General features: G+C 40.0%; 1 protein-coding gene across 1 annotated transcript in view; it reads right to left on the bottom strand.

Moving 5' to 3' along the window:
* Positions 1-7,369: 7,369 nt before the first annotated feature.
* LOC134574960 (uncharacterized) overlaps positions 7,370-15,550 on the bottom strand; it is a 102,214-nt gene continuing 94,033 nt past the window's right edge. The window contains exon 15 of the mRNA XM_063434063.1: positions 7,370-8,405. Within this exon, the coding sequence (XP_063290133.1) occupies positions 8,270-8,405 (136 nt within the window). The 3' untranslated portion in view covers positions 7,370-8,269. The remainder of the gene's footprint in view (positions 8,406-15,550) is intronic.

Below are 15,550 nucleotides of genomic sequence, written 5' to 3'. Positions count from 1 at the left end.
TGAAATGTTCCCACCTGTCAACCAACACGGAGATTTCCCCAACTTGCTTCAAATATTTTCATGGAGTTGGAGCTAAATGAAGACTCCAAGCATCCTAATCACTACAGCCTCCTGTGATTGTGGTGCCAGGACTCAGAGTTCCCTGGATAAGTAGTCAAGCCACTACTGAACAGTGCACTGCAAGACTTCGCTCAGTGGAGGTCAGTGGAAGCACTTTGTAGGAGACATGGTTCCAGTGGACTGCAGGTAATTTGGCAAAACAACTGACAAATCCTTTGACTACTGACCCTATGAGGGTACTGGGCCAGTAATGGCACCAAAACCTTTACAGTATGTTGAGAGGTTATGGTGCTTTGAGTATTCCTTTAATTAATGGCCAGGAGGGAACAAAATAAATGGAGGAATCTGTGTCAGGACTGAAGTGAATTATGATATCAATTGTTAAATCTCTGATATACTTTTAGCTGAAAACAGAGTTTTTTTAAGGTTTTTTTTTCATGTTTTATTCAATGGTGTTACATTTAGAGAAGTAACGGTATCCCTTTAATTTTCAGAGACGTAGAGCTGACCTCTCACTAAAGAGATGCACTGTAGAAGGTGGCCATGCTGCCCATTTAATTAAGAGAGCATGCTGCTTCCTGTGGGGTTGGATTGAGTTGATGAGAATGTTCCACCATGCATTTACCTTACATGTCCCTTAAAAAATTTCAATTTTCTTTCCACTATATATAAAATATAGTTAACGCAGAAATTTGGGATATGCGCATCTGATCTGTGCTTTTTCAAATGCTGAATTTCATTGATGTTCTCATCCATAAATCTAAACCAGGTCCAAAAAATGTTTCCAGCACAATATCAAAGTGTACAATGTTTCTATTATACAGTATCTCACAAAAGTGAGTACACCCCCTCACATTTTTGTAAACATTTTGTTATATCTTTTCATGTGACGACACTGAAGAAATGACACTCTGCTACAATGTAAAGTAGTAAGTGTACAGCCTGTATAACAGTGTAAATTAGCTGTCCCTTCAAAATAACTCAACACACAGCCATTAATGTCTAAACCGTTGGCAACAAAAGTGAGTACACCCCTAAGTGGAAATGTCCAAATTGGGCCTAGATTGTCAATATTTTGTGTGGCCACCATTTTTTTTCCAGCACTGCCTTAACCCTCGTGGGCATGGAGTTCACCAGAGCTTCACAGGTTGCCACTGGAGTCCTCTTCCACTCAACATCACAGAGCTGGTGGATGTTAGAGACCTTGCACTCCCCCACCTTCTGTTTGAGGATTCCCCTCAGATGGTAAAAAGGGTTTAGGTCTGGAGACATGCTTGACCAGTCCATCACCTTGCAATTTGCAGTACCTCTTGAAAATACTTAAATGTTTTATGCTCAAGTCATGACAGAACTCTTGGGGTGAAATTGCAAAAGTAGAGGCCTTAAAATTGATGTCTGGCTCTAATTAGGATTTATTGTACAATACCAAAAATATTATCAGACTATTATCAGGTACAAGATGATGCATTTCATTATAGTATCTCACCTGACACCTACACATGTTAGCAGTATAAAAATAATTAGACCAATGTATAGCTTGTTTATTTTCTTTTTCAATCAGTCTTTTTCAGCTCATTGAATTGATCTCAGTACAGTGTCTCTCTCAGTTAAACCCTGCAATTGTAATGATTGCAGTTATTGAGAATCTGCAATAATTACCTTGCAGGGTTAACTCCACCTCTAGTGGCTGTCTACCAGACAGCCACTAGAGGCGCTTCAGGGACTACTAAGCGACTTTTGGTTGCCTGACGCTGAACATCATCACAATGGACATCCAGCATCAGCTAAAGCCCATTGCAATGCATTGTTTCAATGCTTTCCTTCGGGGTAGTCTAATGCTAGTGCGGCTCTTCAGACCATTAGATCCCCGACGCTGGTTGATGTCAGGGGAGGAGGAGCGGAGGTGGAGCCTGACCCACTGCCAAGGAACATCGAGGCTGGATTCTGATAAGTGACAAAAGGGGCTAGCGGTGGGCAGGGGGGGGGGGGGGGCACACGCAAGAGGGCACTATAGGGTACTATAGTGCAAGGAATACAACTTTATAGCACTATAGTTTCCCTTTAAGGAATGTATATATCCACGTTACCTATCTCAATTGCATCCAACCTAGATGCAGTAATGCAGTGTAGGACTGTTAGTTTTACAGCAGGAACAGACGTGTAAAGCAAAATAAAATCACATTTTCATAAGCATTTTCTTTATAAGGAAACATCTGTCAAGACAAGTAACTGATATAAATAACACTTTCAGTTATTACACAAATAGTTTAAAAATACAATTACGAAAAACAAAACATACATAAAATGTTACAGCATAAGAATTACAATTTTTAAAATGCTCGAGGAATGATCCTTGCGGCATAGATATGGGATTTTTCAGGAGTTATTACACAGATCATAACAGATGTGAAAGAAATACCATCTGTAATATGACACACTTACACCACTCTGCAACTCACAACATTATCGAGATCCCACAGTGGCATTTTAGCAACATTGTGTACCATCATGAAATCTGTGTATGATGCTGCCATCTAGTGGTGGTTTGGTATTTTAAAATATTTTATGTTCATACAAAAAAAAAAAATGAATAACCAGACCACGTATATTAATTTACTTAAACTGGAGCCATATGCTGTTTAACTATACTGATCATTACCAATGAGTAGAGCAGAAATGGCCTCTACGCTTTGTGAAAAAAATAAATAAATCTATAATTGAATGAATTAAATTAGCAGCTCAGAAGACACATTTTATAGCATTTCTCCTTTCCCATAAACTTGTTTTATTAGAACAGGTTTTAGAATGTAGAAGCATCCAGTAAGAGGTGGATATAGGAATGTGCTCTGCGTTAAAATCTAAATCTAGATTCTACGACCAGACTGAATCACAGTTTATCCGTAGACTCAGATAATTGCTATTCGGTTGCCAGATTTAAACTTATTTCTGGTCAAATAATCCAGGTTGTAGTCAAACCGCAGGTCATGAGATTATCAGCCTGATGGTGGGCATCACAGGAAGAAAAGCATTCAAAACTTAGCAGCCCTAACTGGAAGAGAGCCAAGAGGAAATGTATTATCATCGTGTTAACAATACATCTGTACCATTAGTAAGGTCTTATGCTTATCGTGGCTAATTCTGAATTTCGAAGACTACCAAATGCCAATGATTACAAAAATATTCCAATCTGAACGACACATTGATGTTTTATGATGCAGTCATATGGACAGTCACATATGTTCCTTGTGAGGGATATCTTTAAAGGTACACCCACTGCCCTAAAAACTAAATCCATATTTAGTACATCTGCCCTCACTGAAAACATGCATGCATTTAATTATTAATTGGTTTTATTTGGGTTCATCTAGAAATGTCTTACAAAAGCTGCAGATCCTTTGTCTGCAGCTTTTGCAAACCCTCCCCTTCTAACCCCGACCAAACTTTCTGTTGTTGTCCAATCACAATTTTCTCAGTACAGCTCAATGCAAGGCAGGTGCTCTGAACAATTGCTTGCTCTTGAGATCAGTTCCATTGAGGACACTCTCTTTACACATAAAGCAAGCCAGCAAAATTGTGCTTTAGGCATGTGGAGTGTTCTTTTAAATATTCGCCTACTTTTAGGTTTTGAGAGCTGACATATCACAGCAGATTTATCCAGTGAGCAGTGTAGGCCAATCCCCTGTATAGCTGCTACAGAACATCATTGAGAGGGTCAAAAGTCTGGAAGTGGAGAAGTAGACTAAAATGTTGGGAATGTGAGGTTTTGTCAAACAACCTGTGTCGACATATTACTTAAGCAAACTTTGTGTCCTGATTTCCAGTCGGTGTAAATTAAGGTGAAACTGTATTCTAACACTATAGCTTCACTCTGTTAAAACCTAGAGGTCCTCATGCATCCAGTGCACTGAGACCATGTCAATGAGATGAAGTGGCCTGGGTGCCTATAGTGTCCCTTTAGGCCTTGGATGGGATTCCTTTTCCATTGCTTTATGGAAACCATGAATCCTGAGTCTGGTTTACGCACAACGTTTGTGTGTGTTTATAAAGAGTAACAATACATGAAGTCTTCTTTAATTTGGCACAGCATGAAGCTTTCAGTTCTTAATATTGATGCATCAGAATCATGGAATTTTAAAATATGGACATCATGAATTCATAATTCAGGGTATTTGTTACAAAATTAGAATGGAAAATTCTGAGCAATATATTTTTTTAAGATATTATAATTATATATTATAAGCCACTCTGGCACTTTAATGGTGAGCCATTTATTTACCAATTGCTATTCTCTTCTGTGTAACTACTGGATAACACTGTTGGACATTTTGGTTATTTTTAAATATTAATAAAATACCAAAAACAACGTCTTTGCCAAAGTCCAAGCTTCATACACAGCTGAATGTAAACAGATTACAATGTATTTCATATAATACAATTAATCTGGCATAGTTCAGGTAAGACTACTATCACTTGTGCTAGCTATAAAATTAGATCAGTACTATAGGATGGGTGGCAAAATCTAAATGTCTGTTTTATAAGGATATGTTTTAAGTAAGGGCTATTGTGTAGGATGAATCTAAAAATACATTTGTGGACTCTCTACACTTTCAACTGTTTTTTGGGGGGGGTTTCTTGATGTTTTTGGACCATGTAATAACTTTTAAAAGTGTAATTTTATTTTAAATCAATCAATAAAGCTAGATTGTACATACTTTTCACATATCTTATGTATGGTTTCATTTTTGTAATATTTAGATTGATAGAACTTCATTCTGATATCACAAATGTCTTGAGACAAGGCACCGTTCTGACATGTAATGCATGTCAACTAGGCCTTCCCGTGACTCCTTTCTCAACCCAAAGGCTTCAATAGATGAGTAAATGTCACAAATTGGTCTCACAGGATCACTACAAGAGCCATTGCGGACTGCTACCCCATGACATAAATTATCAATATGACAATTCAGTATACATGACCCATTCAATAGACATACACTGTTTACATGTCCACTTCTTTTTACAATGTGACAAAAATTACATGAATCAATAGTATGTACGGACATAAATATACTTTGAAGGAATACTTGGAAAAATATCTTTTAAAGGGTAGATGTAAAATAAACTGTTCAGAATTTTATAACATCAGTCTATGGCCAAACATTTTTTTTTAATGCAATATAGTATCAGGTATTTTTGTTGTACGTTATCGGTCCTTGTATGACAAGCACCTGCATAACCCCCTTTATATAATGACCTGCTTAGTGAGTCATCTGTTGCTTTATGCTTTATTATAGTAAATTGTAAGGCAGCCCAACGCAAGCAGGCTACTTGTCACTATGTTCCCTAATGCAATTTAATTAACATGTTGGTAATATGAAATATCAAGCATATCCTTTAGAAAAATAAAATAAAGACTAATCAAAACATGACCCTATGAACATCAAACAAAGCATGCAGTCTGATCAGAATTGCAACTTACTGCTTCCATCTGCGAAACACAACAGGGTTTCTATTTATATTAAAATGAATCCTAACAGAATATAACTCCATTGGCTCTCTGCCATTTAGATGGCCTCGTAAATACTTTTTTTTTTTATTACTGAAGCAAAAACTATATATATATATATATATATATATATATATATAAATGGTTTCCTTAAATCATACTGGATAAATACCTTAAAATGGCCAATATGAACATTTCTACCAGTTAATTTCTATTAATAATTATCCATAAATCTTTCAAACATTAAATCACAGAGAAAGTGATAAGGAAAGGTGTTATATGTGTGCAATCACATACCCATTATGTATGTTTACATCCCTGTCCAAGTCTTCAAATATTTCCTGATTTCCCCTAAATATATCCATTTGACATTTTTTGGGGACAGGAGGGAATTAGGATGGGGACAGATGTCTCAATTTGGGTACAGCATAACCTGAAAGAGTATGGTTCTGGTCACCCTGCCCTGCTGGAATTAAAGCTATATCAGAATTTTATGAACATGTTATAAGGATCAGTGTGTAATAATAATACAGATAATTGTTATAAGAATCAGTGTGTAATAATAATACAGATAATTGATACCAAGATAATGACACTATTCAAATTTCTACCCAATGAATATCGGGGTGGAGACGTTCACCTTTTGTTATTCTTCAATGTCTGCAGGAATTTCTTAGAAATGTTTGCGTATGGTTTGATTGGACACTTCAAGCACCATACCAACCTGCTGCAGTGGTTATGCTGCCAAGAGTGCCCTGGAGCCATACCATAGTAAGCAGGCAAACATGTTTTAGTACAGTTTGCCAACTTGCCTGGTTACCAGCAATCCCTTCATCCAATCTTTGCCTGCAGGAGAACTAGAATTGCTCCGTAGAACAAAACATGCCTTATGGGTCAGCGTTCACTGGATGAGAGTATTAGCTGATTCTTCCCTACTTCAGAAGGCTTCATTCTATGGAGATATCTGGCTTCTCCTGCAAGTTTTCAAACTTTACCAAAACCGTTTAACTACATCCGTGGGATGGTGCCAAGCAATCTTGACAACATAGCAACTACTGTGGGCTGTAGTTCTTGGAAAAGTCATTTAAAACACAATAATGACATTTGTTTGGAAAAATGCATTGAATCTAAAACCTGAAAAACTATGAAAGCCAGAAACATTGGTGTGCATTGTATATGTGCATGGTTAATTGGTAGAAAATATATTGTGTGAAATTCATGGGATATTCATATATATTTCTGAAAATCCCTACTGGGTCTTACTATTGATCACATGGAATCCAAGGCATTGTACACTGAGGTCAGCAATGAAGAAAACTTAGCACTTAAGTCATAAATGGGGTTTCTGTTTTTTATATATCTTTTTTTTTTTTAAGTCAACTAGGCTGTTGATGAAAGTGTTCGAACATCTTCACTGAAGCCCATCGAAGCAAGATGCTTTAGTGATCCATTTGTTCTATGACACAGCATGTTCTGGGATTTTCCTGAGCAGTAATTAAAAAGCGGCCATTATTTGTTAAACCAAGAACCGTGGAGAATTAGTTTCAGCCCAAAATAGGCAAGCAAAATAAAAAGGCACATTTTTCTATTTTGGCCCATGTTGTCCTAAAATGTTCATTCCTTTGTCATTTCTACAGAATTCACAATTTGGTGAGCAAACTGTGAGTTTACTTCCACGGTACTGCCGATAATGGCATATTCAATCCAGTCCCAGGTTTCTATTAAGCCTTAAAGCCATCGGCTTCACCCCAAGTTGGCATGTGTACAGGTAATTAACATAACAGCACACAAACACAGCAGCAGTTAGTGCAAACAATTAAAACATACAATAATAAATAAACAGGTTTATAAGAAAGTTAGTTACATTGGCAAAGACTGACCGGGCGTTGCAGACTCTTTACTAGTTGGCATCACTTGTTGATAGTGGGTCACAAATTTCTACGCCAAAAACATACAGCAACACTTAGCAAAGAATGACACAATTAAAACACCCCCTGGTCAATTAATAATACAGTGTGAATATTCCAAATGTACAAAAATCTGTATAAAATAAGGCACTTCAGAAAATATTATCTACCGTCTTAGACCATAATGTTTCCGAGAATGATTGGTGTTACATTTTGGCCCCTTTTCCATTACAGTTAATAGTTTCGCCTGATGGCAAAATAATGCTAAATTAAAACAGAACAAATATATGCTCTGGCTGTGTAATTACTGGAAAATAAATATTTTTGAAACAAGTCACCCTAGTGAAAGGAGAAGTCTAGGACCAATGGGTTAGAAACCCGGAATTCAGCTGGTAACGTATTCTTCTTCTCCCAAGCAAGTCATGTTCTGCAACGTTGGAGGATGGTTTTACTGTAATTCCAGTATTTCAAGGCATATCAAAGGCTTGATTTGTAACAGGTAGCAGTTCATGCAATCGTTCAGTGTTCTACATTAAAGTGCATGTTCAGATCCACGCTTCTAGATATCATCATTGTGACGAGCCGAAGAGGAGACGTTAAAACACAAAGAAATAAGAGCCAAGGAAGTTCCACAGCAATAAAGATGTGCAAACCATGATTCATTTCAGAACATTTGATAAGTTGCAGAAAGTTTCATCAAATCACTGGCAGACCTAGAGACATCCATCTTGGAATCATTTGGCCTTGGTTCTTGATATTTTATCTGAAATTGCTCTGTGTCGGAGTATTGATTAGATCAGCATTTCCACTGCTTTTTGTCTACCCCTTTATTTTCAGGGATATGTCTGTAGCGGCATTTATCTCCAAAACTGCACCCGTTGGATCTCCAGTAGTAACATTCGCTGGTCTTTACTGCTCCTTTTTTCTTGGAACTAAGGGCCAAAAGAAATAAAATATTACTTTCCACAGCTTCTCAGATGAAAATGTTGCCTACACATTGTGCTAGCCAATACTATGCAAGTCAATAGATCTAACAAAAATGAGATTGCTACCCCATGCAATTCTCAGGTGCTTCAACTCAAGCTATGGCAGTAAGATTCTGTATGTTTGTGCCGCATCGGGCAACCTTTGCATTCTGTCCCCCCCCCCCCCCCAAAAAAGCATCCCAGTAGAAATTGTAGATTAAATTAGACAAGGTCCACATGCACACAGAACTTCTGTGTATCTAGATACCGGACACACACGATGAATATTGTTGAACTGAAACATTGCTTCTTTTTTATCTATACTAATGTGCTAATAAAGAAAATGTGCTGGTCATCATAATGAAGTGCTCACCTTTACTGGATAGTATGACATGTTTGCTGAAGAACAGAAGGTTTGCTATCCATTAGTTGGTCACCCTTGTCCCAATTAACCCCTTAAGGACACATGACATGTCATGATTCCCTTTTATTCCAGAAGTTTGGTCCTTAAGGGGTTAAATAAATAGGACAAGCGTGAAACAAAACTTCTTTCACCTGACAGCTGCGTGGACCTTTTGAGACACCTGGCCTAAACATTTATGTTTAAATATATATCTGCCAATCCATTATGTACAATATATGGATAACAAGACTCAGTAGCTTAAGTTCAAAAAAACTTAATTTAAGGACAACATGTGTAAATAACGTTATATGACATAGGTTTAGCTTCGTCCCTGAGCATAAAAAAGATAAAAAAGCCAAACCGATTAAGACTATAGGTAAGAAAAATGAAAAGAATTTTAAAGAGGTGTCTTGTTTATTAACAGCTGCTCCCCGGAGGCCTATATGATCATTTATTTAAGAATTTTTAAAGAAATGGTTAAGGAAAAAGTGCGTTGGCAGTTTTGCAGTTTTTCTTTGTAGCATTATGTGTTTCCAGTAGAAAGGTGCGTTTTCATCATCATTTATACAAGATCGAGAAAAGTATATTCATGACAGCATGTTTTTATTGAGTATAGTTCTAAGGACCGTCTCATCGGCTGCTGATGAAAGTGTTCAAAGATCTTCCCTGAAGACCATCTAAGCAAGATGTTGGGGTAATCCAGTGGATCTCTAACACATTTGCCAGTTGTTTGTATACAGAAACTAGGGTAATTGGGGAATACACCCAGAATATACATTTCTAAGTAGCGGTGCAGGTGTAAATACAATAGTATATACAAAATACAGATAAGAGAACAGCACACACACACAAAAAATAATTAAGTTTTAAATTTTACAGAGCTACTTAAAATGACCTGCCATAACAAACGCATATGGTGGGCTTAACACAATATGGCCATATGGTGTCATTCAATCTTTATATTTGTTTGCAAAGATACGTGATTTTAAGTATCCTGGCACAATTTAAAACCATATATTTTTGGGTGTGCTGTTTATTAATCTGAAAGTTTTGTAGTATACATCGCAGGGATTCAAAGTACATTTTAAATTTAAGGTCCAAATAATTGAATGGGAAAATGTTCCCAAGCCAGCTAGGCTTCCAGATCAGCTACTCTTGTCTTAAATTTGAAAATTACTTAGCATTCACTTTGATTTCCCAATGTTTCACACTTTAGTGAATAGCCATGTGAGAAAATAGAACAGGAGAAACTTGACATTTAAGCAATTGGGATACTATGGACACTTGGGATACGGAACCCAAGGTTCAGGACAATCCATATATTAGTGCCAGGTTATTGAAGAATAGAATACTAAGATGTAGCGGTACTTACCCGTTCCAGGGGCCGGCCGGGGTCCTCTGTTCAAGCCGCGCGCGGTCCTGCTGCTGCACGAGCCGCGCGCGGCTCATCCGCCGTCTGTGACAGGAAGGCGGGCCGTGACCGCAAGAAGCGGTCACGTGTCCCGCCTGACTCTAAGAGCGTGCCGCGGGTATCGGGCGCGCTCTTAAAGGGACAGTGGGAGCCTAAATTGGCAAAGGCCTCCCATTGGTCCCTGTCATGCCACACTCCCCATACACTTACCTTTTGGGGGCGTGGATATGACAGGGGCCAATCAAAATAGATGTTAAGGTATATATACTCACCTTTTTCCCTTAGTTCCTTGCCCTATCGTGGTTTCTGTTTTAGTTCCCTTTAGCTCTTGTTGTGTTCAGTTCTGTTCCTTCGTACTTGACCTTGGCTTTGTTTTCTGACTACGTTATCTCTTTATCCTTATCGGTTCTGTTTGCCGGCTTGCTGTTTACTGTGTACCAGACCCCGGCTAGTCTTAGTTTACGCTGTCTCTTTGTGCCCTTGACCTCGGATCGCTCCCGACTCTGTACTCCTCTCATATACGTCGAGTCCGGCCATTCTAAGGTCCGGTAGACGTATCTCCCCTCTGTGTTGTCTTCTGTTGTGTTGAATCCTGCGTGTTGGGGTATATTTTCGTTACATTACGATAGGGCCATGGACCCCGCAGATTTAGCTCAGCAGATGGCTTCTCATGAGGCTAGATTTATAGAGCAGGATCACCGTATGGATCAGATAGCCCAGGCTCTCCAAATGCTCTTATCTAGAACTATTTCAGTAACCGTACCGGATCCTCCTGCTCCTCTTCTTCCTGATGTATCTACTTTGCCTAATGCTTTGGCCCATTTAACACCCCCTCCTAGGTATGGAGGGGAAGCTAAGACTTGCAGAGGATTCATTAATCAAATAGAATTCCACTTTGAAATGTATCCACGTTCCTTTCCCACAGATAGGTCTAAAGTAGGGTTCCTTATGCACCAACTTACCGATAAAGCACTTGAGTGGGCAAATCCTATTTGGGAGGCTAATGGACCTATGGTACATAATTTCAATAGTTTCCTTACAGCTTTTCGCAGAACTTTTGACACAACTAAAAGGTCAAAGAATGCCGCCAGAACATTAATGAGAATTAAACAGGGTTCTAGGTCTGTTGCAGACTATGCCATTCAGTTTCGTACCCTTGCTTCACAGGTAGATTGGACCAACAATGGGTTAACTACTGCATTCATGGAAGGTTTATCTGACACTATATTGGATGAGGTAGCAGCTAGGGAGCTTCCTATTGCATTAGAGGACCTTATTGACTACCTCATTGATATAGATAATAGCATTTGTGACAGGCTCTATACTAAAAACAGGAATAGACGTTTAGTTACACCTATTAACCCCAGAGTTGATAAACCTGAGAGTGTTAAAGTATCTGAGGAGGAACCCATGCAATTAGGGGTTGCCAAACTCTCTGATACTGAAAAATTGCATAGGAGAAGGGATGGACTCTGCCTATACTGTGGTAGGAGAGACCATATGATAAAAGAATGTCCCGTGCTTCCGGAAAACTCTCGCACCTAAGACCCTATAGGGGACTGGCCTTGGGTGTGATATCTAAGTCTCCTAAATTGCCTCCTAACCGGTTGCTTCTCCCTGTTTCTTTTCATATGGGAGAGAGTTGCATAGCTGAGCACATACAAGCTCTGGTTGACTCAGGGGCAGCTGATAATTTCATAGACTCTGGTTTTGTTAAGAAAAACAACATTCCCATAAGAGAGAAGGAGATACCCTTGGCCGTTGAGGCCATAGATGGCAGACCATTAAGTTCTCCAGTTGTTACCCATGAAACTGTACCGTTACACATGTATACAGGGGTTTTACACTTTGAAACCATTCGGTTCCAGGTCATCACCTCTCCCTCTTCTCACGTCGTGTTAGGGTACCCATGGTTACGTACTCACAATCCCATTTTCGACTGGGAGTCAGGGCAACGAGTCTTTTACTATTGAAGTCACCCCATTGAATTCTATTAATGTTCCTACTACTCCTCCTTTGTCTACTGTTATACCCCCTCAGTACTTATTTCTCAAGACTGTCTTCGATAAAAGAGAGGCTGACAAATTACCGCATCACAGACCCTACGATTGTGCTATCTATTTATTGCCTAATACTATACCTCCAAAGGGCAGGGTGTACCCTTTATCGGTTCAAGAAAACCGTGTCATGGAGGAGTATATTAAGGAATCACTAGAAAAAGGGTTTGTTAGGATCCTCTTCTCTGGCTGGAGCAGGGTTCTTCTTTGTATCGAAGAAAGATGATTTAAGACCGTGTATCGATTATAGAGGTCTGAATAAAATCACCATCAAAAATGCATACCCTATACCTTTAATTACGGAATTATTTGACAGGCTCAAACATGCTACTGTATTCACTAAATTGGATCTTAGAGGTGCATACAATTTAATACGTATTAAGAAAGACCACGAATGGAAGACGGCATTTAACACTAGGTCTGGCTATTACGAGTATACTGTTATGCCATTTGGTCTATGCAATGCCCCAGCAGTGTTTCAAGAATTTATTAATGACGTCTTAAGAGACTTTATTCACACATTTGTAATTGTGTACTTGGACGACATATTAATTTACTCTACAGATTTACACACTCATCACAGACATGTTACAACAGTTCTGAAGACTCTTCTTGCTAATGGTCTTTATTGTAAACTGGAAAAATGTCTATTTGACCAATCCGAAGTCCAGTTTTTGGGGTATTTGATTTCCGCTAAAGGTTTTCGTATGGATCCCCAGAAGCTTGCTGCTGTCATAGAATGGCCTCTACCACAAGGTTTGAAAGCCATTCAGCGTTTTCTTGGTTTCTCTAACTATTATAGACGCTTTATTAAAGGTTTTTCCTCTATTGTAGCGCCTATCACCCGTATGACAAAAAAGGATGGCAATACTCGTGTCTGGTCTCCCGAGGCACTTCAGGCTTTTGAATTTCTTAAAACTACGTTCGTCTCTGCACCTATTTTACAGCATCCTGTCCCCTCACTGCCCTATATTCTTGAAGTTGATGCTTCCGATATCGGGGTAGGTGCTGTCTTATCCCAAAGAGAGTCGCCTGACAAGCCATTGCATCCTTGTGGCTTCTTTTCCAAACAAATGTCCAAAGCAGAAAAGAATTATGATGTGGGTAATCGCGAACTCCTTACTATTATTTTAGCACTTAAAGAATGGAGACATTTGTTAGAAGGAACTAAAGATCCCATCCTCATATTTACGGATCACAAGAACCTATTCTACCTTAGTGAGGCTAAAAGATTGTCTTCTAGGCAGACTAGGTGGTCACTGTTTTTGTCTCATTTCAATTATATTATCATCTATAGGCCAGGTGATCGCAACACTAAAGCAGACGCTCTGTCCAGACATTTCGAAACTGCTGACAAACAGGAGATTGATGTTACTCCTGTCATTCCCCCAGACAGGATAATAGCTACTACTATTTTGTCTATTTCCTCGTCCCTCTTGCAGGCCATACAAGCGAAACAAAGAATGGCACCTAGCGAGAGGCCTAATGATAAACTGTTCGTTGATTTACCCGAGAGATGGGATATTCTGTCGTTGTATCATGACACTAAGACTGCTGGACATCCTGGTATTTCCAAAACGGTGTCAGCTGTTTCTCGGTATTTTTGGTGGGATTCCTTACGCAAGGATGTCACCGACTATATAGGTGCTTGTACTACTTGTGCCTGTATGAAATCTTCTTGTAGAGTTCCTTGTGGGCTGTTGCATCCGTTACCTGTTCCCGAGAGACCTTGGTCTAACCTGTCAATGGATTTTATTGTTGAATTACCCCCTTCGAATGGTAACACAGTTATCCTAATTATAGTAGATCGGTTTTCCAAGATGGCTCAATTTGTGTCTCTTCGCAAGCTGCCCACGTCTAGGGAACTGGCATTTATGTTCGGTAGAGAGGTGTTTCGGTTGCATGGCATTCCCATATCTATTGTGTCCGATAGGGGTAGCCAATTTATTTCCAGGTTCTGGAAAGCCTTTTGTTCGGAAATGGGTATTTCTCTCTCATTTTCTTCCGCTTACCACCCCCAGTCTAATGGAGCTGCTGAACGTGCCAATCAATCTCTGGAGCAGTACCTTCGTTGTTTCGTATCCCACCATCAGAACACTTGGGCTGACCTTCTTCCTTGCTCGGAATAACGCTACTCATGATTCTTCCGGCAAAAGTCCTTTTTACATTGTCTATGGCCAGCATCCCGTTGTTCTTCCGGCTGCTTTCTCCTCACAGGGCATGCCAGTTCTGGATGAGCATTTGGCTGGTTTGCGTAATACTTGGGAGCAGGTTCAGCGTTCTTTGGTGGATTCCGCTGCTCGCCAGAAGGTGCAGGCTGACAAGCGTCGCAGGGCGGCTCTTTCTTATGTCGTGGGGGATAGGGTTTTGCTTTCCACGCGAAATATTCGCCTCCGGGTGCCTTCTGTGAAATTGGCCCCCCGCTTTATTGGTCCTTATCCTATTTTGCATAAAGTTAATCCTGTTTCGTATGCCTTGGGTCTTCCTAAGAATTTGCGTATTCCTAATGTCTTTCACACCTCGTTGTTGAAGCCTTACGTACGCAACCGCTATACCCGGCATACTCCTCCTCCCCTTCCTGTCTCTGTGGAGGGTCATGAGGAGTTTGAAGTTTCTGCTGTTCTTGACTCTCATTTCCTTAGAGGTTGACTTCAGTACCTGGTGCATTGGAAGGGCTATGGGCCTGAGGAGAACAGTTGGATTTCCGCTGACGCTGTTCACGCTCCTCGCCTTGTACATTCCTTCCATTCTCGTTTCCCGCCCGGAGGGTGTGTCCTCAGGGGGGGTACTGTAGCGGTACTTACCCTTTCCAGGGGCCGGACGGGGTCCTCTGTTCAAGCCGCGCGCGGTCCTGCTGCTGCACGTCTGTGACAGGAAGGCGGGCAGTGACCGCAAGAAGCGGTCACGTGTCCCGCCTGACTCTAAGAGCGTGCCGCGGGTATCGGGCGCGCTCTTAAAGGGACAGTGGGAGCCTAAATTGGCAAAGGCCTCCCATTGGTCCCTGTCATGCCACACTCCCCATACACTTACCTTTTGGGGGCGTGGATATGACAGGGGCCAATCAAAATAGATGTTAAGGTATATATACTCACCTTTTTCCCTTAGTTCCTTGCCCTATCGTGGTTTCTGTTTCAGTTCCCGTTTGCGCTTGTTGTGTTCAGTTCTTGTCAGGATCGGGACAGGGATCCAACACGCAGAGTACAAACAGTAGCCAGATACGTATACCGGACCTTAGAATGGC

The sequence above is a fragment of the Pelobates fuscus genome, chromosome 10, assembly GCF_036172605.1.
Source record: "Pelobates fuscus isolate aPelFus1 chromosome 10, aPelFus1.pri, whole genome shotgun sequence".
Classification (NCBI taxonomy): Eukaryota; Metazoa; Chordata; class Amphibia; order Anura; family Pelobatidae; genus Pelobates; species Pelobates fuscus.
Note: the sequence above shows the minus strand (reverse complement) of the source record. Positions and strands in the feature narration are given on the sequence as shown.